Source organism: Microcaecilia unicolor, chromosome 11, assembly GCF_901765095.1.
Source record: "Microcaecilia unicolor chromosome 11, aMicUni1.1, whole genome shotgun sequence".
NCBI lineage: Eukaryota > Metazoa > Chordata > Amphibia > Gymnophiona > Siphonopidae > Microcaecilia > Microcaecilia unicolor.
In genome coordinates this window covers 38,677,210-38,703,519 of record NC_044041.1, presented here as the reverse complement: position 1 = coordinate 38,703,519, position 26,310 = coordinate 38,677,210, and the positions used below count along the sequence as shown (strand labels likewise).

General features: G+C 42.9%; 1 protein-coding gene across 1 annotated transcript in view; it reads right to left on the bottom strand.

Moving 5' to 3' along the window:
• Positions 1-26,310, bottom strand: part of KNTC1 (kinetochore associated 1) — a 318,233-nt gene that overhangs the window by 253,136 nt on the left and 38,787 nt on the right. Inside the window, exons 5-8 of the mRNA XM_030219253.1 lie at positions 25,146-25,221; positions 15,986-16,063; positions 1,074-1,108; positions 18-128 (exon numbers count right to left, since the gene is read on the bottom strand). Of these exons, the coding sequence (XP_030075113.1) occupies positions 18-128; positions 1,074-1,108; positions 15,986-16,063; positions 25,146-25,221 (300 nt within the window). The remainder of the gene's footprint in view (positions 1-17; positions 129-1,073; positions 1,109-15,985; positions 16,064-25,145; positions 25,222-26,310) is intronic.

The window sequence follows — 26,310 nt, the reverse complement described above, 5'->3', positions numbered from 1 at the left end:
TATATTGATATACTTACCCCAATTATAAGATGGATGTCACTTTGTAAGTCATAAATTGCTAAATTTAAGCAATCATGTGTATGATAATCCTTGGTAGAAATAAAAGATACCTTCTTTTGTAAACTCAACTGGAAAAACAAATTATCAATGTTAAAAATACCATTTTGCATGATTGTGTGACATATAATTCTATATATATAGTGGTTGTATCATTCTTAAATTTAAAGGGGCCATTACTAAAGCACTGTAAGATTTTGCAGTTAACAACTGTTAATTGCCAAAATTAATGTACAATAACTGCAAAACCTCTGAGTTACCCGTTGGGGGCATTCCCAGCAGTTTCCTATTTGGCTAACAGAAGAAGTGCCATTACTGTGCATCAACTGAATGGCAGATATTACGATGCAATTAGATATAACTATGAAGGTCATGTTAATACTTTGCATTACCTGCTGTGTTAACTGTTAATGCTGGTTAACTACCCTCAGAGGGGGAAGTTGTTAAACTGTGGTAAAAAGCGAGCTTTTACTGCACCTTGATTTACCATGGAAGTCACCAAACTGCAGAATAACAGATTGCTCCCAGCCATAATTTTCAGGCCCCCCTCCAATCCAACCCCCCAATCAAGAGCTCCCCCACCCCCATGATCATACCTTAATTCCCTGGTGGTATAGTGGTCCTCGAGCAATCCCCAGCTGCTCCCTCCTTTCCAGAACTGTTTCTCAAAAATGTATTCTCGTGCTAGTATCACTAGCGGTCATGTTTCCTATATGGAAACATGACCCTTAGGGGTACTAGCACAAGACATGTTTTGCAATTCATTATTATGTAACTCATGGTGACGTAAATATTGCTGAATTAGGCCAAGACAATCTGCATTAGTGCCCTTTAAGTCACATTAAGGAGCAAATTACGTGGGCAATTGCCCTAACACAGTTCAATAACTTCCCCCCTCTGTGTTAGCTATAAGGTGCAGTCCCTACCCATTCCATATTAACTGTCAGGATAAACTAGTAATATAAGCCAGTTACTTGGAATTAGATAATTTAAAACCAATAGAAAGACGTGTTTACCTCTTTTACTGTTGTAAAGTCCATCCTCTCAATTGCTGTATGAAATACAAAGATTTTACTTACAGTAATTTCTTAATACAGCATGTGAATCTACATACAACTACCTTAAAATCAGAAATCAGCACATTTATTAAGGAAATACGGCTTATTAATTAAAAGACTTAGATTTGAATTAAAAGCATGAGGTCTCCTTTCCCATATGACACAGAATCCAACATGTAGTCGCAGCCTGATCTTGACATGAATCTCATTTGAGACTTTTAGCAAAAAAAAATCTGTTTACCTATTCCACTAGTACACATGATTCTGAAGAACTATTTGGTAGATACGAAATCACTATTTTCAGAGAAGATTCACATATTTTGGTAACTGTAAATCATTCTAAAACAAGGAAACTTTTCCTGCTAATTTTCCTTCTTTCTCACCTGCCCAGTCCAGAACTTGCGGATTATGTCCTTCTATCAGTGAATGGAAAAAGAGAAATAAAAAAGTCCTGTATGCTTTCACCTATAAAGGCAATGTGCAGCATTAAGGTCTTTAGTATTTTGAATAATCAAGTATGCTATACACTCTGCCAATTATAGTTGTATCTCCCCCACCTGTCCTCCTTTATTTATTCTTTTTTTCTATTAAAGGAAAAAAAAAAAACAATGTGAAAAGAAACTAACACTGAAACAGAAAGAGAACAGCGAACTGCTAACCAACAACATTAGCTGAATAGGGTAGAAATCTGGACTGGTCTGGCGAGTCTCAAGAAATGAAAATTAGCAGGCAAGGCTTAATTCTTCTTCCTTCCTTATCTTCACCAGACCTGCCCAGAACCTGTGGGATGTAGCAAATCAATTCCTAAGATGGAGGAAGTTTTCCACTCCTGCTCAAAACATCTTTGATCTAAACATAGCTTCTGTTCTTGCAGCAACATCCAATCTGTAGTGCCTAGCAAACCTACGCAGCAAAAATCATGTCACCATCCTGCAAATGTTTTCCAGTATAACCATGCAGTGCTCTGCCCATGAAACAACCATTTCCTCTAATAGAATAAGCTCTCAAACACTTATAAGCTTCTTTACCTCTGAGAATATAAGCACAAGAAATCAACTCTGAACTACTAGGAAATAGTAGAGGCTGCTTCACCCTTCCGTATTGCTCCAAATAAGACAAATAACCTATCCAAAAGTTTAAATTCAATAGTGACTTCTAAATATCTCATCACCCAACAAATGCAAAGTTTTAAATTTATCATTACATTCTTCTATTTTAAATGAGGACAGATCTACAAATGGTTTCACATGAGAAGGAGATATCTTTGAAAGAAAAAAAAAGTAACTGCCCTTATCAAAACCTTAGCTTCCATGAAATTAAGAAAAGATCTTTACATGACAGTGCTTTTAAAACTTAGAAACTCTGCATAGGGAAAAATTTTTTTTGACTTAAGAGTTAGATCCTTAAGTGTCACATTTCTCAGGGGCTCAAAAGGAAGAACCATTATTGCTTCTAAAACCAAGCTTAAATTCCAATCTGGACAAGAAGTCCACAGTAGCGAACTAATTTTAACCCCCTTTAGGAACTGGGCTACATCAAGATGAGCTGCTATAAGACTTCTATCGCCATCCCCTAAAGCAAGTGAACACCACTACATCAACTTTTAAGAATTTGACAGCTAGCCCTTTATGAAGATCATCTTGAAGAAATGATAAAAAAAGTGATCAATCGAGACTGCAACTGGGGAAATTGACCTGTCTGCACACCATAGTTTGAATCTATGTTGAACTCTAGAAAATTGTTATACATGGGGTTGTTGTTACAGTGAGACTCCTATGAAATAAAGTTTATGAGCCACTGGGAGTGTGTCTAAACTCTAGAAAATGCCACTGAAGTGGACCTCTTTCTCATCTGCAGTAAAGTACAGTAGATATGACTTCTGAGTAACCTTTTCACTTCAGATGCTGCCTCTCAAGAGCCAAGTCATAAAACAAAAGGGAGATAGAAGGCCCAGTAGTCATAGAAGATCTATCAGCAATCTCTCCTGCTGGGGAAGCATCAACACTTGGTTGATGATAAGCATAATGAGAAGTGTCTTGGAGGCAGAATCAGCTGGCCAATTATGTAACCACCCTCACAGATGGAGGCAAGGAATACACAGACTGAGTCTTTTATGGCAATTACTACTACTAATCATTTCTATAGCGCTACTAGATGTACTCAGCGCTGTACATATTATAGGCAGATACACAATCTAAGGTTTGTTTGGTTTTTTTTTGTACCTGGGGCACTGGAGGGATGGTTGACTTGCCCAAGATCACAAGGAGCTGCAGTGGGAATCAAACCCAAGTTGATATGATCCAAGTCCGCTAAACTAACCATTAGGCCACTTCTCCACTCAAGAACTGACAGGAATCCCCATCATCCACCAGCTCCAAAAGACGTTTTTTTTGTTAGGACATGTCTTCCAGGAGCTAAAGATGAAGTAAAGACTATATTAAACTGCTTTTCTAGAGCTCCCTGCATCGAGCTGTAAGGGCAAGACCTCTGCAACTGGTACATTACAGGGGTTGAATGATTACACCTGTGATATTATGGACACATATCATCATATCTGTTGTATCTAGTGAGTTACAATACAGAGACCTTTGCTACAATTAGAACTCTGCTGACTTAGAGACTTTTTGTATGTCCGAGTCTCTGTTGAGCAGTCTTCTGATGCAAAACTATGAGGCTCTTGGTCACACTGCCCCAAAACTGTTCGGAACCAGAATTTGGAGAAAAAACATCAAGAATGATATCAAAAGTTCGACTTCTAGTCTCTTCGTAGTCCAGGGTTCCAAGAAAAGTATAAAATGTAATGTCGAAAGACATTCTTGTGGTTTTGCAAACCATAACATACAGAACACAGCCAATCATCTAGCACGATGTTATCAAAACTTTGCAACAGTGCTGTTATCAGAAGGATATAAAAGGAATCAACTTAGCCCATCATCAAAGTCTACCATGATTTTATCTTATCTGTTAGGACAACTCGCTAATATTCGTTAGCACATCATATACTGTTCACAGTGCAGCTGTTCTCCGAGGGCAGACTTGTCTTATCATGAAGGCTATAAGTCAAGCTCTGTAATTGCTTTCACTTGAGTAACAAACAGGTAACCTAATTGTGAGTCATAGGGACCTTTAGTCCATATAGCATTTTACAGAAATGATATTTTACTTTTGTTCTGTGACTTTCTAAACATTACTGTCTATTGCTGTCTTTATTCTTTTGCTTGCACATTACTCCTGTAAATAGTTCATTGTTCATATAAATAAATTTGCCTGTTATTTCTAAGAGCTACATGCTTTATGGTGGTACATATATATACTAGGAGAGTGAATTCAGATTAGTTCATTATGAGATGTGAATAAATAATAAACATCAGAGTGCACAATATAATTTCTTACTTGCACATCTCAGACCTACCACTAGATGGTGAATTACTGCCACTCCTACAGGAAGTTTGGAGGTCTTCGAGTCATCAACATTCTAATCGTAGCAAAGGTCTCTGTTCTGTGACCTTGGGCAAGTCACTTAACCCTCCACTGCCCCAGGTACTTTGGGAGCCCTCTAGGGACAGAGAAAGTACCTGCATATAATGTATAACTAACTTTCGCAAATCCTTGAAGACACATCTCTTCAACAAAGCCTACAAAATGAAGCCTTAACAACATAAATCACCACCCAACTCATTCAAGTATCAAAATGCAATTCCTACACCACCCTAACACCTACTTCTCTAATTCCTCATATATCTTCTGCTTATACTAATTGTATACAAGATCCTGTCATGACCATGTCATAACCACACTCTGTAAGCCACACTGAGCCTGCAAATAGGTGGGATAATGTGGGGTACAAATGTAATAAATAATAATAATAATAATAATAATAATAATAATATACAGCGCTGCGTATGTGTAGTAGCACTACAGAAATGATTAGTTATAGTAGTAGTATTGAAAAGTACTGGGTGGTAGCAGATCTGATTACATTTGTCCATAACATCACAGGTGTAATCAGTGAACCCTTGTAATTTTTTTTTTTTTTTGGTTACATTTGTACCCCGCACTTTCCCACTCATGGCAGGCTCAATGCGGCTTACATATTGTATACAGGTACTTATTTGTACCTGGAGCAATGGAGGGTTAAGTGACTTGCCCAGAGTCACAAGGAGCTGCCTGTGCCTGAAGTGGGAATCGAACTCAGTTCCTCAGTTCCCCAGGACCAAAGTCCACCACCCTAACCACTAGGCCACTCCTTGCACTAGTTGTAGTGGCTGGGGTCTACAAAGTAAGCATTATTATTAATTTATGGTTCATTTGTATCCCACATTTTCCCACACAAACAGGCACGATGTGGCTTACAGCATTATAGAAAAACAGAAAATGACAGCAGATAAAGACCATCAGGCTTATTTTTGAAAGAGACACAAATCGGGAGATGGGCGTCCTTCTCCCAGGGTCGCCCAAATCAGCATAATCGAAAGCTGATTTTGGGTGTCCTCAACTTCTTTCCGTCACGGGGACGACCAAAGTTCACGGGGGCATGTCGGAAGCATAGCGAAGGCAGGACTGGGGCGTGCCTAACACATGGGCATTCTCGACTGATAATGGAAAAAAGAAGGGTGTCCCTGATGAGCACTTGAGCGACTTTACTTGGTCCATTTTTTTTTACAACCAAGCCACAAAAAGATGCCCGAACTGACCAGATGACCACCGGAGGGAATCGGGGATGACCTCTCCTTACTCCGCCAGTGGTCACCAACCCCCACACACCCTAAAAAAAAAAAAAAAAAAAAAAACTTTAAAAATATTTTTTGGCAGCCTCTATGCCACCCTCAACTGTCATACCCAGCTCCATGACAGCAGTATGTAGGTCCCTGGAGCAGTTTAGTGGGTGCAGTGCACTTCAGGCAGGCGGACACAGGCTCACCCTCCCCCCTCCACCTGTTACACTTGTGGTGGTAAATGTGAGCCCTTCAAAACCCACCAGAAACCCACTGTACCCACATCCAGGTGCCCCCCTTCACCCCTTAGGGCTATGGTAGTGGCGTACAGTTGTGGACCGTGGGTTTTTTTTTTTGGGGGGGGGGGGGGGCTTAGCACACAAGGTAAGGGAGCTATGCATCTGGGAGCAATTTGTGAAGTCCACTGCAGTGCCCCCTAGGGTGCCCGGTTGTTGTCCTGGCATGTCAGGGGGACCAGTGCATTACGAATGCTGGCTCCTCCCACGACCAAATGGCTTGGATTTGGTCGTTTCTGAGATGGGCGTCCTCGGTTTTCATTATGGCCGAAAATCGGGGATGACCATCTCTAAGGTCGACCTAAATTTTGCGATTTCGACGTCCCCGACCGTATTATCGAAATGAAAGATGGACGCCCATCTTGTTTCAATAATACGGGTTTCCCCGCCCCTTCGCCGGGATGTCCTGCGAGGATGTCCTCAGGAAAACTTATGCTCCTCCATATGGCCTATCCAGTCTGCCCATCATACCATCTACTATTTCTTTCTCTCCCTTAGAGTTCCTATGTACTTGTCCCATGCTTTTTTGAATTCAGATATATTATTCGTCTCCACTAACTCTAGTGGGAGACCATTCCATGCATTCACCACTCTTTCTATGAAGTATTTTGTTCTGTTTGCAATACCAGTATTTAATCTTGAAGTTCTGCAATCTGCACAGAGTGGCAGGTGTGGCTCTGGCCAACTTGTTGGGCAGACTGGATGGACTGGGAAGGTTTTTATTTGCCATCATTTACTATGTTAGATAACTCCTGAATCTATCCTCTTTCACCTTCATCCGATACCTCCTCATTCCAAAGCTTCCTTGCAATTGAAGGAGACTCGCTTCATGTGCACTTATTTAAGAGACATTTGAATATCTTCCCATGGCATATCTCCCCTCTCTTATCTTTCATCCAAAGTATACATCCTCATACATTTTTGGCCAGAGACCACGGACCATTTTAGTAGTTGCCCTCTGGACCAACTCCATCCTTTTTATATCTTTTTGAAGGTATAGACTCTGTAATTGTACACAGAACTTTAAATCAGGTCTCATCAGCAACTTACACAGAGGCACTATTACCTCCTTTTTCCTGTTGGCCATTCCTCTCCCTTTGCACCCAAGCATCCTTCTGGCTTTGGCCATTGACTTGTTTTACTTATTTGAACACCTTAAGACCATCAGACATAATCACTCTCTTTCATGCACAGAAGTACTTCACCCTCTATACTGTACTGCTCACTCAGCTTTTTACAGGCCAAATACATGACCCTGCATTTTTTAGCATTAAATGTTAGCTGCCAAACTCTAGACCATTCTTTAACATTTGCTAGATCCCTGCCCATACTATCCATGCCATCAGTGGTGTCTACCCATCTAAAAAGAGGCTAACCTTACCAGACAGATCTTCTGCAATAACTTCTTACAAGAATGTTAAAAAGAACTGGACCAAAAAGCCAATCTTTGTGGCACACTACTGGTAATGTCTCTCTCCTCGGAGTGAACTCCATTTACCACAACCCTTTGTTGTCTTCTACTCGATCAGTTTTGTATCCAGCAATAAAATAAATTCAGAAGGAAAGGGCACCCCTGCTCTCAGGGGACCTTGAGATGGTGTCAGGGACTGAAGAGGTCTATCTTGACAATCCACAGACACAATATTCTGAGCCAAAGCAAGCTATACTTTAATTGGTCTCAAATCTGCAACCAGAGCTTGAAGGGAGAAAAAAAAGCTGCTGCTTCTGCTCTTTCTGACCAGAGAGTGTGGGAATGTGCAGCTGGCAAGGGAAGTCTCTCTTTCTGTGCCCAAAACTGCCTGCTCCTGTTCTTGACTCATAACAGCCAAAACCAGCCCATCAATTCTAGGAAGGTAGGAGAAGTGGAAAACACTGCACTGTCCCACTGAGCTGCAATGAGCTCCACAGGAAGAGCAGCACTTCATTCTCTCAGCCAAAGCTTCTATCAGGCAGAGTGATAAAACTGACAACGTTGTCCTACAGTTGAAGGAAAACACTCCTGCTGCTGAGAAGCAAAGTGTGCCATTCCCAACACAGTACTATAATCAAACAATGCCTGAGCTCCCTCCAGGCACTGCTGACTACAAAGAGCTCCCCCCTCCACCCTTCACTGAAGGGAAACACACCCAGCTAACCTGTCTTGAGGTTGCAAATAAAAGCTTTCCAACAGTCCATAGCAGAGAAATGCAGACTTGCTTTGGGGGGGGGGGGGGGGGGGGGGGGGAGGAACTGGGAGAAAACTCAGACTCCTGAGTATATTTATCAAAATTTGTTATACCATCCTTCTGAACAATCAGGTCATGGTAGTTTCAAAGCAGGCTAAAACACAAAAAACCCTAAAAAACAGAAAAGGAAATCCATTGCTGACAGAAAAGGGTCAGGCAAAACAAGAACAAACATACTTTACAAAAAAAACCATTAAACACTGAAGACAGAAAAATCACAATTGCTGAGTTCCAAAGGCTTGGGAAAAGTAAAAAGATTTAAGTAAGGATTTAAAGGTTTCCAGTGAGGGTTCAGTTCGGATGGATGAAGAAGGTCATACTAAAGTTTAGGACCCAATAAATAAAAAGTGGAGTGCCAGGTACATTCTAAATAGACAGATTTAGGAGCAGGAAGTACTAATCGATGGGAATCCAGAGAACAAAGGTGCCTAGAGGAGGTATAAGGAATGGTCAGGGTTGAAAGAAAACCTGGAAAACCAGTGTGGTAAGCTTTGTGGACTAAGAAAAGAATCAGTTAAAGGTAGCCAATGAAGACGAAAGAACAACGGGGGTAATGTGATCAGACCTCTTAGCTGAACAGAGGAAACGTGCAGCAGAATTGTGTAATGTTCGGAGTCACTTCAATCGTGAAGACATGTACAAAAGAATGTAGAGAAGCAAAATCAAAGTAGGAAAAAATCAACCGAAGGTTCAGGAGAAAACAGAAACCAGACTTGACAACAGAAGAAATACACTGGGAAAAAGAAAGTTGTGAGTCTAGAATTATGCCCAAATATCGAAATGATTTAACTGTGATAAGAGTGAAAGAGGAATTGTGGGAACCGGAAGAGGATCGGTCATCCAACAGACAATAGTATTATCTGGACTGAGATCAACTTATGGGTAAGAAAGCCAGTCCTTAATAATGCAGAGAGAATGTTGAATTTGAGCGAGATCAATTTGGTAGGGAGAGAATGGGAAGACCAATAGGATATCATCTGTGTACTGTAAAGCTCCCAGCCACGGAGGAGCGGGATAGGGCCCCTCACAGCCTGTGTCCTAACCTGCTCGATCTCTGCACTTTTACAGTTTGGAAGTTTTCTTTTTACCCTCTGTGTTCCGGGGTTTGGAATTTCACTGGATCCTTTGCAATCCACTGGACCATAGGGAGAGTTATATTGCAATCCACAGTCAGGGTTATCTCGCTCAACCTCCTTGCTTTTACAGTCTGGAGGTTTCCCTCTTAGCTGCCCCCTGCTTGGGACTAAGACTAAGACCTGGGTGTGGCCCCTCAGTGCATCCCGGATTCCACCACCACTTTCCCCACTCAGCTCCAAACTCCCTCAGAAGCAATTCCTCCCTCTCTCCCTTCCCCTTTCCTACGGAAGGGAAGGAGAGTCTCTGTGCGCTCCCTTCTCCCCCCTTTTTCTCTCAGGTTCCTTCAACTTTCCTGATTAGGGAGAGAGTCAGTGTTGCAACACAAACCCCAGTTTAAACAGTTCCCTTTTATCACAGCACAAACCCCAATTTAAACAATTCACTCTTATCACAGCACAAACCCCAATTTAAACAGTTCACTTTTCCGCTTCAACCTTTTTTCCCCTGTCCACCTATTCCCAAGCCAGGGGAATGTAAGGGTCCCACACTTTCACTGCCAGCACCAACTCCTGACAACATCCCACTTGACCAAGTTGAGACATTTGTTCCTTAATCCCACCTCTGATGCAGCCACCTTTTGCCTCCCTGCATCAAGCAAGAGAACCAGGCTGCCATCTGCCCTTTTAACTCTCTACCTTTTGCTTTGGCAAGAGCTGAGATAGCCATGGTTTCCTCTTCCAGGTTCTCCTCTCTCTCTTGCTCCCCATCGTCCCCTGATTGCCAATCCATGGGTTCTTCTACCCTGCCCCCTCCCAGCTGCTCTTCATTACCCTGATTGACCTTACTCAGAGTCTCCTTCCCCTTAGCCCTCTGGGACTGGTAGTGTGAATAATTCTTACTTGCTTTACTCTTGTGTCTCCCTCAGAGGCTGCTGGGAATTGTAGTCCCTGGCTCTACTCTGTGTCTTCCTCAGGGGCTGCTGGGAATTGTAGTCTTTGGACTGCAGTGAAGCTTCCTCCACCAACGTCGAAGAGGAGTCGACCTGTGTGGCAGCCCACGCCGACGCCGCAAGCGGCACCGAGGTCGGAGACCTCACCACAGGCGAAAGGCCAGATGCCGGATGCAGCAGACGGTACTGAAGGCGCAAGCACCCCCGACACCGAAGCAGACTGGCGCAGCAATCCTTCCAGAAGCTCTGGAAGCAGAGCCCTGATGCGCTCGTCGAGAGCCGCCATCGGACAAGGCTGCGGGGTCAGTAAAGGAGTCGGTGGCAGAATCGGTTGAGGCTCGGGAGAGGTACCAGGCTGCCAGAAGACTGACGCATCGGCACCTCCTGTATAGAGGGGGAGCGATCCTCTCGGCGCTGACGCTTCTCGGGTGCCGAATCCTTCGACGCCCCGGAGCTCCCGGCACCGTGTGTTGAAGGAGAACGATGACCGTGCTTCTTCGCCTTCGCTCGACGCCCATCATCGAGACTCCTCGGTACCGATGAGGAAGATGTGGAATCCTCACGTCTCCTCGGGGCTGGGTCCGACGAAGGCCGGTCCCGGGAGGCCTGCATAACAGGAGGCCTCGAGGCAGGTGGAGACCCACTCGATGCCTCACTGCTTCCAGCGGAAGTTGGTCTTTCAGCAGCCATTACCTCCGCTCCCGATGTCGACGTTGAAGGACCAGACCGAGCCCCAAAAAGCTTCTCTCGTTGGGCTTCTCAAGACGCTTAGGTCCGTTTCTTCATACGAAGACACAGATTACAAGCGGCTGGGCTATGGTCGGGCCCAAGGCACTGGATACACCAGGCATGGGTATCGGTACCTGAGATAGTCCGATTGCACAGAGTACAACGTTTGAAGCCGCTGGGTGTCTTCGATGACATGGAAGGAAAAACGGCTTCGGCAAAATTAAAGGACGCGATTGTGCCTGATAAAAGAAAAAAGGCAGAAAAAGAAGGGAATAACCTGAGTGCAAGGCCTAAAAATGGCTGCATCAAAAAAAGAAAGAAAACTTTAAAAAGGAACGAAAACTAAACAGAACTACGGGACCCTTTTTTTTTTTTTTTAAAACACAATGATAATAAAATAAAGAAAAATACGACACTCGAAGACTCTTCCTGGGCCTGAGAGGAGCGCAGGAAAAAACTACCGCACCTCAACGCGGAGAAAGAAAAACTGAGGAGGCACGCTTGCGACGGGCGGGAAATCATTCCGCGCACGCGCGCCAGAAGACTCTGGCAAAATGTTGTTTTTATTTTGATTGTAAAATGCCGATTCCTGGGCCAACGCGGACATCGACCCACATGTGAGAACAAGCAGCCTACTTGTCCTCGGAGAAAGTTGGGAATTGTAGTCCCTGGCTCTACTTGGTGTCTCCCTCAGGGGCTGCTGGGAATTGTAGGCTCTCACTATTTCCTCTGAGGAAGGTGACCAACTGCTGTCCCTAACATGCTGGATCCTTGGGGACCGGAATCTACAGCGACCACCCCTACGGGCGGACTCAGGCCACCCCGCCCTTCTATCCCCTTCCCTGGCCATTTCCCCCTCCATGTCCTCGTACTCTTCACAGTATATATAAAAATTGATGTTTACATCTTGAATAAGAGTGGCAAGGGGACGCAAGAAAATGTTGAATAGAAGAGGGGACAAATCTGATCCCTAGGGAACACCACAGGAAAGAGATTGACGTGAGATAGAAGAACCCAGGGACATTTTTTTTTGTTACATTTGTACCCCGCGCTTTCCCACTCATGGCAGGTTCAATGCGGCTTACATGGGGCAATGGAGGGTTAAGTGACTTGCCCAGAGTCACAAGGAGCTGCCTGTGCCTGAAGTGGGAATCGAACTCAGTTCCCCAGGACCAAAGTCCACCACCCTAACCACTAGGCCACTCCTCGAGAAAGAATGCCCCAAGAGAAAATAGATGAACCATTCCAGTACCAGCAATACCAATGTTGGAATTGTGTTTAAGCAGAAGAGAATGGTCAATGACGTTAAACGATGATAGAAAGATCTAATGAAATGAGTAGTGAAATATTGTTCTTGTCAAGGGTTGAAGGGAGATCACTAAGCAGGGATGTCAATACAGATTCAGTATTGTGATGATGGCGAAAACCAGCCTGGCGGGGGTTAAGAACCAATGTATCTTCAACAAATGAGTTTAAATGGGAGTAAATGACCCTTTCAATCAGTTTAGATAGGTAACAAAGATTGGAAATTGGACGGTAGTTAGTAGAATCGGTGAGGTCAAGATCAGTTTTTTTTTTTTGAGAACTGGATGGACCAAAGCATATTTCCAACAGGAGGGAACAGAACCAGAGGACAGACTAAGTTTAATTATAGAGAGAACAAATAGAAGACCATGCCTAGGAATCTTATACCAGCTAGAAAGAATAGGATCAAGAGAACATGGGTTGGATTTAATGGATGCAAGGAACTGCTTAAGGGAAGCCATTGAAAGGTGGGGGGAAAAAGAGATGTGGGAAAGAGGAAAAGAAGCAGATGAGTGGGAGTCCTGAGTGAGGGGAGGGGTAGAGTGGGATCAGCAGATGGGTGCTGAGGTGATGAATACTCGCAAGGGGAATAGGGAGGATATCAAAGATGAAATCTTCTTAGAAAATGCATTAGCGAAGTGAACTGCAGTAGGAGCTAAGAAAAGGCTTGATCTATTACACTGAGAAGTCAGGTCTGAGACAAATTTGAAAAGAATTTTGGAAGAGTTTATTGGAGAGTTCAGTAGACCCTGAAATAAGTTTTCTTAGCTTTATGAAGTTGGATGTTATAAAGTTGGAGCTCCTGCTTACAGATCAAATGGTCTTCAGGATTTGGGGATTTGTGCCAAAGGCGTTCCACATGTCTCAGTCGCCTTTTAAATGAACAGAGCAAAGGATTGTACCATGGGGACTTGGGACGGTGAAAGACGGGGCCACCTGTGGCTTTTGTAAAAACCTCAACTGCTGCATGCAAATTAGAGATTAGACATGACACCTGAGCAACGAGAGGAAGGGTAGAAAATGAATCAGGGAGACTAGAGGAAAGAGGGGAGCAGAGGGAAAGGTCCAGAGTATTAAAGTTTGGGAAGACGTGACTAGGGGTGAGGGAACGGAAGACTACAGACCTTGTAGTGTGAGAGTGATCTGAAGTGGGGGTATGAACAAAAACGTGATGAGGAAATGATCAGTCTAGAAAAAGGGAGACTAGAAACCCATGAAGAGAAAAGATAGTCTGAGTGGGAAAGGACAAGATCTAAAGTATGGCCAGCTGTGTGGATCACAAAAGGCACATGTTGGGAAAGCCTGAGAGAACTTAAATAACAGAGCCTTAGAACAGAAAGGCGAATCAATATGAAAACTGAAATGGCCAACAAGAAGAAGAGAAAACTTTGGGCAGCAATCCCTCCACCTCACCGAGAGGAACGAGAAGAGTAGAATGCCCAATAGCTTGGGGGAGTCGACTCAAACAAATAGGGTTCTTCTGCTCAAAGCCAGGTCTCGGTTAGACAGAGCAAGTCAAGATAATGATCCCTATAAGCAAGTTGCGAACAAGTGTGGTTTTGGCTCAAATAGAGCGGCAGTTGAGGAGACCAAAGGATTCAGGTGTTGGGGAAAAATCAGAGAGGGAAGATGAAGGTGTACATTCAATAAGATAACGGGAACACAGACGAGGAGGGCTTACAGAGAAACGGTTAGTGAGATGTATTGGGACAGACTGGGGGGGGGGGGGGGGGGGGGGGGAATCCATGGTGGGAAATTAAAAAAAAAGAAAAAAAGAAACCCAGCAGAACTAGGGTTAGAAAAATCACATAAACACAAAAGAAAATTTAAAATAAAGATAAAAATACGGATAATGCCTAGGCATCCCTTAGAATGAAGATCGCTCCCAGAGATCGCCCTGAGGAGCTCGGCCAAGGAGCACTATCTGCTCCTTGGGCGCACTCCTTTGGAGAGCATTTTGCTTAACTCCCCTAGTGCTCCCACTTACTGTACTGCAGCCACCACAGAGGAGACAATGAATAGGGAGTGAAGAAGACAAAATCTGCATGGTTCATCTTTACCATCTGATGGAGACAGAGAAAATATTAAAATCTTATGCTTCACAATGCCTTTATAGGGTGAAGAACACAGACCTTTTTTTTTTTTTTAATTTCTCTCAATTCACTGGTAGAAGGACTAATCAACAGGTTCTGGACTGGTCTTGTGAAGATAAAGAAACTAAAATATTAATGTGGCCTGCAAACATATGGATTTCTGACCATGTGGCCCACCGTGAAAGAAATTTGGATACCCCTGCAATATATGTTGATTTAGGGTTCATTAAAGATAGCTTGTTTGAATAGTAATCTAAATAAGATGCAGTCAATTACATGTAATAACCATGTTTCTAAATAAATAAATTCAAAAACATTTAGATAGCAATCATTTATAACATTGTGAGCAAGTCTTCATTTCATTATTGTATTTTATATGACAGTTATCTCCTTAAGTACACACTATAGTTTACTCATGACGGAATTCTGTGCCAAAAATTTGCAAATTCTGCAAGTTTGTCATAATTTAAACAATATTTTTGCACCCAAAACCTTTGTTCCAAGACCCCTTCTTGCACCCATACTTCATACATCTTACAGTCCCCCCTTCCCTGTACAAATACCATCCATATTTATTTTTTCGAACCCCCTTACTGCACACCCACACTTCATTCACCTTACAGCCCCCCCTTCCTCCCTGTACACAGATAAAATCCACTTTATCTAGTCCCCCACACGCCTCTTTTTCTAGTCCCCTCCAACCCCCACACTCACCGGTTCAGCACGGGAGGAGCTGCAGAGGTGCACAATCGGGAGTACCTCTTGGGGCAGAAAAGAACCCCACTCTTTCCTGTCCACTGCTACTGCTCTGGCTGATATCTGCTTCTTCAAAATGGCAACTGATAGATCCTGTGGAGCATCACAAGATTGCCACTTTAAGTCTCGGCAGTCACTTTGAAGGAGTGGCAATGGCAAGAGCGGTGGCAGTAGGCAGGAAAGAGTAGGGTTGTTTTCTGCCCCTGAAGAGGTCACTAGACCACCAGGTAGTGTTAAGGTAGGGCCCACCAATAATGGGGGGGGGGGGGGGGGGGGAAAGAGAGAGAGAGAGAGAGAGAGAGGAGGCAGCCAGCCAGAGACCGCAGTAAAGAATCTGTGAGACAAAAGTAAATTCTGTGTGACTGGAAATTCTGCACTGCACAGTTGTGCAGAATTCCGGCAGGAATAATAGTTGTATCCACTTGAGAAGTCCTGATGATATGCTAAATCTAAATGTAAGCTTCGTGGTTTAGGAATAAAACCAAAATCCATAACTAATTCCAGACTTGTACTCAATTCAGCAACATGTTCTTTCTGACAAGATATTATTTAATCCCACTTACTAGTAAATATTTGCCTGTGTTGCCAAAGGTTTTACAGTGAATGTGTCCTTGTGGCACAGTTTTTGTGAGTATGTATATGAGTATCTGTACAATATATGCATACATATAAATTTTTAAACCGAACTATATAGATGGAGAATAAATATATAAATCTCAACCCACCTTCTTGAATTTTTGCAAGCTGGAGGTACATTATACAATAGAACCCATTATTTGTGAGAATAAACATGTCATAGATACCTAATGAAAAACAGAATACATAAAAAGAGTAAACTTGAACTTGCTGTTCAACCTGTTACAAATGCTCATACTGGCTATATTCAAACAGGAGAAAACCTACGAAAGTTGGTCCAAAATATCTGAATATACTCTGCACTTACATGAGTAAAGCCAGAATTGGTTATCGGTGAATCTGTGGTTCTCTCATGCAGGTATGAATACTTGATTACATCCTTAAGCATACGGAATTGTTTTATGACTTAGAAGACCTCAAGGCCAATTTTCAGTAATAGGATGGCCCTATAACTTTGTTTGGTTCTAAAACATTGTATCCATACTAAGTTAAACTTATTTGGCTGCCACAACTTGTCTGTAAAATTTACCAGGAGAACAGCTGAATTTATCAATATAATTTGAGGCCTTGTCCCTGGAAGGCCTGAAAGCTGACCTCATTTATAAATTTTGGCCATATAGAGGCATATTTTCAAAGCACTTTGGGAGGCTAAGTTCCATAGGTTTCTATGGAACTTTGGGAGGCTAAGTGCTTTGAAAATGAGCTTGATTGTGATTTATATAGCAAAAGTGTAAGTGTTCCATGAGCAGGACCTCTGCTGGACACAATTCCTTTTCAATATAGGACCACTCAATGCTACATCAACCTGTAATATTCTCTACATATGATACAACTGATTTTCTGTCAGTCAATTAACAAATTTTTAATTTAGGGGTCCTTTTACTAAGCTACAGTAAAAAGTGGCCTTAGTGCACTCCTTATGCGGGTTTTTCCTATGTGCTAAAGTCACTTTTTACTGCAGCAGATTTAAGGAAGATTTTCCATTTTTTGTATTAATGGCCATGTGCTAATATTGCGATTTAGCATGTGACCAATAATAAAAATTACCGCTTGAGCACTTACTAATACTATTTTGTGGGCAGTAAGGGCTTCTGCAGTAATGTGAACGTACTGAATAGCGCAGGAATGCCCATTCTCCATCCCTGACACTCCCCATCCAACAAAAATGCATGTAACACGTGATGATTTGGAACTTACCGCAGGATGTCTGAGCATGTCCCTCGGTAAGGCATTTTAAGCTGTGGTAACAGCACGCTAGAACTTACTACAGCTTAGTAAAAAGATTCCTTAAGTAGGCTTATCAATCTACCATCGGGGCATCTTTCCTAATGTTAAGCTAAAATAGCAACTTTAATGTATACAGAACACAGTACAGTAGAGGACAGTAGACATCTGGTTTGTTCAATTACTCCTGTCCACACTCACAAGGATTGATCTCAACTGTCAGCCACAGAAGCATGGTCACTTGTAACATCTCTCTCCTTATTCAGGACAGTTTTCATGTCTTTCCTATTTGCACTGTTATCTTAAGCTAGGGATGGGCAACCTTGGTCCTTGAGGGCTGCAACCCAGTCGGGTTTTCATGATTTTCCCAATAAGTATGCATGAGATCTATTTGCATACAAAGGAGGGAGTGAATGCAAATAGATCTCTTGAATATTCATTGGTACACTAATATGGGTATCAGAATTTCAATATAGTTATAACAATTTTTGCATTCACCGCAAATAACTATAAACACAATATATAACCTTTATTAATAACATTCTTCAATAATATATTCATACAGTAAAACTCACATCCATTCATCCTTATCTATTTAAAATCATTCACCTCATTTCCCATTTTTCCACAGTGAAATAGCACACGTAAGTGATATACATTAGCTTTGTTCACAATAACGGGAAATGCATATATGTATTATACTTCCTAAACATTTCTTCCTATCTTTTATTGTGATTTTAATCCTAAAAACCTTTCTAATGGCTTCTTTCATTTTAATGCCTCGGCTTCAGTATCATTTCTAATAATATCCCAAGATACAGATGGAATACCACGCAATATCATCTTTCACTGGTGCAAAATTCTACAGTATTATATGGACGAAAAAACCTCCACAGCCAAATCAAAAGAAGCAATGGTGCCAGAAAAAGGGGCAAGGCAACAGAGAAAAAAGAACAGAAAAACCTTGCCAAAGTCAAGGGCTAAATGTGGCCCAATGACACGGAAAACAAGTAAACGTAAAACTGGGGGAAAAAGAAACTAAAAACAATAAGGGAAGAAGGAAAAAGGAAACATGAACATGGGCATACAAAAATCACTGTGAAAAAAAACGCCGAAAGGTACAAAAAAGCTTTTTCCTTACTGTGCTGTGAAGAGCAGCCACAAAAAGCAGCCACTCCCCACCGCTGTAAAAAAAAAAAAAAAAAGAACTTCGGTAACCACGCTCTTGCAGATGGTGGAAAGGCACTAGAACATGCACGGTGGATTGTGCCTCGCGCTCCAGAAAAGCTCTGTTGAAGCTTGTTAGAAGCTCTGGACTGGGCAAAGCGGGATCGCGTTACCCAATTGTGAGAATTATTGCCTGCTTGTCCTTGGAGAATGTATGTCACTCCTTGTACTGTAGTCTTTTCCTCAAATCCTATATATACATCCAATTATCCACTCCAAGTACCATTTCCAAAACACATGCATCATAATGGAAACCCATCACAGTTATGTGCTTCACCTTATGGAGTCATCAGGGGTTTACTTACAAATACAATATCTTGCATATACTAATGGACACTCTGTCAGGATTTCTGTTCCAAGACAGACTGCGAGAACAATGGTGTCAGGTTTACATTTCGATGCATGTAAGAGCAAAGTGAAATATACAGACATAAGAGTGAAGAGCAGTTGGTGCATTCATGGAACGGACCAATCCACACCTGTGTTTTGGAAACAGTTCTTGGAGCAGTTAACTGGGTATATTTATTGGATTTTGAGAAAAGACTACAGTACAAGGAATGACACACATTAGTGCGGTATAATACTGTAGAATCTTGCACCAGCGGAAGGGGATATTGCTTGGTATTCCATCTGTATCTTGGGTCATTATTATAAACGATATTAAAGACAAGGCATTAGAACAAGAGAAGCCATTAGAAAGGTTTTTAGAATTAAAATCAGAATACAAAATAGGAAGAAATGTTTAGGGAGTATAATACTTATATGCATGTCCCGTTGTTGTGAACAAAGCTAATGTATATCACTTATGGGTGCTATTCCACTGTGGGAAATGAGGTGAATGATTTTAAACAGATAAGGATGAATGATGAAAGGATGTGAGTTTTACTGTATGAATATATTATTGAAAAATATTATTAATAAAGATTATATATTGTGATTACAGTTATTTGCAGTGAATGCATATTCATTGGGGAAATCCTGAAAACCAGACTAGGTTGTGGCCCTCAAGGACTGACTTCCCCATTTCATATCCATATGTATGATGCTTACCTTATTTGCAGAAGAATTTGCTAAATGCCTCAACTGGTTTTGATTTATGGATAAATAACCTCCTAGAGCCACATTAACTCTGAGATGACCACCCTTCTAAAGTGGTATCACACATCAGAGCAACACATTTATTCTGAACTGGTAAGCAAGAACACTGTATCTGTAGTAAATCATGTAAAGAAAAGTGAACTGTTTTAAAACATTCATTTGCCAACCTGACATATATATTTTGTTTCTAAAAGTTTTTATAAATAAAAAAAATTGGAAACAAAATAAATTGTCAGGTTGGAAAAAGAATGTTTAGAAAAGTTTGCTTTTGAAGAGTAAATTAGGCCTTACCTGCTAATTTGCTTTCCTTTAGTCCCTCCGGACCGGCCCAGAATGTGACTGATGGGTTTTGCACGCCTTCCAGCAGGTGGAGACTGAGAAAAAAACTGTGACTATAGCGAGCCAAGAAGAGCCCTTGCTAGCTAGAGAAAGATCCAGTAATAAAGTACCAAAGCAGAAGTAAAGCCACAGAAGAAACATATAACCTGTGCATCCAAAAACCTGAGCAGCCACTGGCATATTGCCAACATAGGTTGAGTGCCTGCAAACGTAACATGCTCCTGCATAACAGAAAGTTCAGTAATCCAGAAAATACATTAAAAAAAAAATACATAAATAAACTAGCAACATCACCGCAAACTGAGAAAACACAGATATCTGAAGGGAGGGATCTGTGCCAGTCCGGAAGGACTAAAGGAAAGCAAATTAGCAAGTTAAGGCCCAATTTACCCTTCCTTAGCGTCCCTCCGGACCGGCTCAGAATGTGACTGATGGGAAGTAAGAAAGCAGTGAAATTATGGGAGGGACCCTAGTAGCCAAGCCGATAAGACGCGCGCTCTGAAAGCAACCTGTCAACGACTGAGGACATCCAGACGATAGTGCTTAAGAATGCAAAGACGACCAGGTCACGCCCTACAATGTCTTCCGGAGGCACCAGACAACATTCTGCCCAAGAGGCTGCCTGACCTCTTGTAGAGTGAGCCTTAACATGTCCTGGAACAGGTTTCCCTGAAAGAAGCTAAGTCGAGGCAATCATTTCTTTAAGCCAACGAGAAATAGTGGGCTTAGAGGCCATCAACCCTTTACGCGAACCTCCAAGCAGAACAAACAACCGATCAGATCGTCAAATGTCTTCCGTAGACTTCAGATAGTGTTTCAACACCCGTTTACTACTACTACTTAACATTTTTAGAGCGCTACTAGGGTTACGCAGCGCTGTACAATTTAACAGAGAGAGACAGTCCCTGCTCAAAGAGCTTACAATCTAATAGACAAGTGAACGGTCGGTCCGATAGGGGCAGTCAAATTGGGGCAGTCTGGATTCAGTGAACGGCAAGGGTTAGGTGCCGAACACAGCATTGAAGAGGTGGGCTTTAAGCAAAGACTTGAAGACGGGCAGGGAGGGGGGCTTGGCGTAAGGGTTCAGGAAGGTTGTTCCAAGTATAGGGTGAGGCGAGGCAGAATGAGCGGAGCCTGGAGTTGGCGGTGGTGGAGAAGGGTACTGAGAGGAGGGATTTAGCCTGTGAACGGAGGTTACGGGCGGGAACATAAGGGAAGATGAGGGTAGAAAGGGGCAGCAGACTTGACATCCAAACACTTCAAATGCCGCTGCTCTTCTGACCAGGAGAAAAAACCTAATAAAAGGCGATACCACTGGCTGAGAAACATGAAACCATGACACAACCTTGGGGAGAAAGAAAGGAACTGGCTGAAAAACCACGCGATCAGAGCAGAACTCTAAAAATGGTGATCTACATGACAACGCCTGCAACTCCGAAACTCGCCAAGCCGAAGCAACGGCCACCAAAAATACTGTCTTCAGAGTCAAGTCCTTCAAAGAACAGGACGACAAAGGCTTGAAGGGAGACTTAGTAAGAACCGTAAGTACCAAATTCAGATCCCAACGAGGAAAAGAACATGGAGACGGAGGACGAAGGAGATTAACCCCTCTCAAAAAACGTACCACATCTGGATGACTAGCCAGAGATCTCCCTTGGACACGACCACGAAAACATGTCAAAGCTGCAATCTGCACCTGAAGAGAAGCCAAAGCAAGGCCTTTGTCAAAGCCCCGCTGCAAAAAATCCAAAATTTGCGGAACAGAAGCACGAAAAGGAGAGAGACTAAACTCCTTACACCATCCCTCAAAAATCCTCCAGGTACGCACATAATTCAAAGAGGCAGAACGGCGACGAGAACGAAGCATAGTAGCAATGACCTGAGCGGAAGAACCTTTCTTAGTCAGCCTAGCCCTTTCAAGAGCCAGGCCGTAATACAGAATCGATCCGGATCCGGATGAACGTCCAGACCCTGCGACAACAGATCTTGCGTGACCATAAGTCTGAAGGGAACATCCACTAGAAGACACCGAAGGTTGGCATACCACGGCCTTCGAGGCCAATCCGGTGCCACTAAAATCAGACGTCCTTTGTGAGTCTCGACCTTCTGAACAAGACGCCCTATCAGAGGCCAAGGAGGAAAAGCATACATTAGACTCGTTGGCCAGGACTGAAGAAGAGCGTCCACGCCCTGCACTTTGGGATCTTTGCGATGACTGAAGAACAGAGGAAGTTTTGCATTGATGGCGGAGGCAAACAGATCCATCCTGGGAAACCCCCAATGATTGACCAGTTGCTGAAACGCCACTTTGCTTAGCGATCACCCTCTGGGATTGAGCCAGTAACAACTGAGAAAATCTGCCTGAACATTTAGTACCCCTGCCACATGAGCGGCTGATAGAGCTACTAGATGGACCGCCGCCCATTGAAGTAACAGCAAGGACTCTCGCTCCAAAATTGGTCGGAAGGAGCCCTCCTACTTGGGTACCAGAAAGAAAATGGAGTAACGGCCTTGACGCTGCTCCGCCAAAGGAACCGGACAAATCGCTCGAAGATCCAGAAGTCTGCTGAGAGTATCCCTGATGGCTCCGGCCTTGCTGCGAGAACGGCAAGGAGATTCTAGGAAAGCACCTGACAAAGGGTGAGCAAACTCTAATGCGTACCCGTCTTGAATAACCTCTAATAGCCACCGATCCAAAGTAATCTGGGCCCACCTCTCTTGAAATTGTGCCAACCGAGCACCCACTTGTACTAGAGGCTGGGCCCGCAAACCTTCATTGTTGAGAGGGCGAGTTCCTGCTTCTCGACCTCCTCTACAACCTCCTCGAAAGGACTGAGTCCTTTGGAAAAATCTGGAGCGTTGTCCCGGAAAAACTCTGCCTGGCCAAAAACAATGAAAATCACGGCCTCTACCACGACCTGAAAAATTGCCATGACCAGAGCCTCATGGACAATCCTCCGGTAACCTAGGAACTTTAGCTTCACCCAGGCTATGCACCAGTTTATCTAATTCTTCTCCAAACAGAAAGTAACCCATAAAGGGAAATTTACTAAGCCTGGACTTAGAGGCCGTATCCGCCGACCAACCACACAGCCAAAGCATACGACGGGCTGCAACAGAAAAAGCCATAGACTTAGAAGAAGCCCAAAGTAAATCATAAAGAGCATCTACTAAAATAGCTGAACCTATTTCCAGCTTAGCCACTTCATTATCAATGGTGGAAAGATCATCAGAAGAACGGTCCAAAACTCTCTCAGACCAGTGAAAACAAGCTCTCGCTACCAAGGACCCACAAATTGCAGCCTGCACTGCCAGGGCAGAAACAAAGGAATTCTTTAACAAGGATTCAATACAGCGATCCTGAGGATCTCAAAGAGCGGTACCACCATCTACCGGGACAGTGTTTTGCTTGGTAACCGCGGAAACTACTGCATCCACTACTGGGGGGCGCAAAAGGTCTTTATCTGAGTCTGGGATCGGATAAAGCCTAACCATAGACCTAGCAAGACGAAAAGCAGAATCAGGAATCTCCCACTGAGCCTGAATAATATCTCTAATATCTTGATGCATAGTGAAAGACTTACCTGCTCTGCGAATACCCTTGACCAGCAAATCCACCTTTCTGGACTCGGAAACCTGACGATCCTGATCATCAAAACGCAAAGTAGAAGAAACCTGAGAAATAAGTTCCTGAAGGTCATCCTTATGAAAAATCCTTCCCACCGAGGAATCCTCACCCACCGGAAGAGATTCCTCCCCGTCTGCTACCTGTTCACAATGTTCCTCAGGAAACCATGCCTCCTCCGCTAAGGATGGCATTTCCTGACCAGGGAAAAAGAGAAAAATCCTGCTCCAGCTCCTCATGGAGTCTAGCCCGTTTTTTAGCCACGGAGGCCCCCTACAGCGACCTTTTCTCTGGCAAGTCCACAGGAGCAGCCTTATGCAGCAGAAAGGCTTGGTACATTTGTACCACAAACTCAGGAGGAAAACCTCCTTCACCCGATGGAAAAACGGGCGGTTGAACGGCAGAAGTAGGCACAACAGACAAAGGGGCCTGAGGAACAGCCTGCAACGAGGGATTCAAAATGGCGGCGTTTCCCGCCGAAACCGGCACCGGGAGTGAGGGAGACGCGACTACCGCTGGAACACCCGAAGCGGACCCCCCCTCCGCCGGCGAATTTCCTGATCCTGCTCCTCAGCAGTGGTGCAGTATTTACAGACCCCGCTCGTGCCCAAACCTCGCCGCTGACAGATGGAGCAGCGGTGGAGCTTTTCCGACATGACAGAAACAAAAAACAGCTGATCTTAAAACCGAAAGCAAAGGCGCGAAGCAGAAAGGAGCGGCATTGCTCGATTAAAGAAAACAGCCTACAATACTGCACTTTTAAAGCAATAGAAGACCGGCCAGTCCCGCTGACTTTTTTTTTTTTTTTTAATGGCTGCCTCTCCCTACCTCTAAGTTCTTCTGTTGAAGAGCTTGAGGAAACGTTTCTGTGACTTATTATTTTTAATAAGGAATAATAGTAAATATAGCCACAATCATCAGGGAGGGAAAGGGGGGAGGGACTTGGCCTCCCGAGTGTAACACCCCCGAGGCAACAAGAGACCCCCACGGACCTCTGCCTCAGAAAAAGTTTTTTTTTTTTTTTTTTTTTAAAGATGCACAGGAGATGAGAAGAATTAAAAAATAGAAAGAAATAAAGTATGAGACTGATGGGCTCACCACCTTCCACCTGCTGGAGACTGAGCTTACTGGATCTTTCTCTAGCTGACAAGGGCTCTTATTGGCTCGCTAGAGTCACAGTTTTTTTCTCAGTCTCCACCTGCTGGAAGGCATGCACAACCTATCAGTCACATTCTGGGCCAGTCTGGAGGGACGTTAAGGAAATGTGATTTATTGTGATTTACTGCAGATACAGTTTTCTTGCCTAGAGGGCAATATTAAGCACAGCACAGAGTTGTCAGAGAAATTTAACAAACTGCTAAAACACTTAAATATGCATATCTACACAAGCTATCATAAAGGAATCGGTGTCATTCTACAAAAGAAACTCTGATCAGCACATAGGTCTTAACGCTCTATTACAATTAAAACCATAAACTACCCTTACAGTTCATCTCATGTGCACTACCCTCAGAAAATTAAACTGGTAATTTATTTATATTCTAAGTTTAAGTGACTGTCATTAGACTTTCAGGACAGCACACTTGAGAAAGCATCAAAATGATACCTATAAGCTAACCGAAAAATGTATTTTAAAATGTGATAAGAGATTGCCTTCAGAATCAAGCTAGAGTATGTCAAGAATGACAAAAGAAATAACTGCTGACTTGTCTCTAATGAACTTAAAAATAGCTTACCTCCATCTGTAATATCTCTTTCTATTATAAGATTTAAATAAATTCTTCTGTTTTCATTTGATTCTTGAACCAAAGCCTAATCACAATCAAATACAGTGTTACATAATTTAACGTTATGTGTATAAAAGGAGATAATATAAACACACATGATGGATATTTATTATTTAAAAGTAAAACAAATTTATATCCTGCCTATAAAGTTATGAGATAGAAAGAGAGAAGGCTCATGTGTGGATAGTAAATGGATAAATGCCTACTATGGAAACATATTAAATAAACAGCCTACTAAGGTGAATTGACAAGTTGAAATATCAGACAGTATAACAAACGCTATGGTGAAGCTATGAAGATAAGGAATGCACATCTGGTAACTATATTAAAAGAACAGTGTCCTTTAATTCTTAGAGAACCAAAATAGCATAATGGTAAAGGTCATATAATTTATAGGGTGCTATTTTAATATAAGCACATGCAAAGATGTCACATTTTACTTTCATGATAGTGTAAGGGCCCATCAAAAATGATGACAAAAAAGGCATTTATGTATGTAGAGTTAGTCATGCCCTAGAGGTTGCTTCTGGCATCCACCTTAACTTTTATGTTTGTATGCTAACAGACTTTCTCAAAAGAGCAACTTGTTCCCACCTTTCCCCAGTTTCATGCCCAGGGTGGTTACTCTCCTTTATGGCCCTGCCTCAAGCTCCCCTCACCAGGACCACTCTTTCTCAGCCATGGATAGAAAGCTTTTGTAGAGACCTCCAAGGTTCTGTAGATAGCAGAGACCACTAGTGGGTCTACTAGTACACTGAATTGTGATCTGGGTGTACTCTTGCAGTTTCTAGAATACAGGGGGGCTTTCTTGATCAGTGAGGTAATGATGGGAAGAGGCTTCTCTCGGAAGAAATTTGGTACTGGAATAAATACCAAGCCAAATCGTGTTAACTGTCTTTGCCTGGCCAAGCTATTATATCACTAAGGTGCATGTCTAGAGCTCTCCAAACAGTGTGGCTGGATAAGCCAATGAACCACTGCTAAGAGAGGAATGAAGGAGTACGATAAAGTAAGCATCTCTGGTACACAAAGGAACAGTAGGAGCACCTGGTCCTGGAAAAGGAGGCGGAGAGGATATAGCGGATGTTCCCTGGATTTATGACAGGATGGCCAG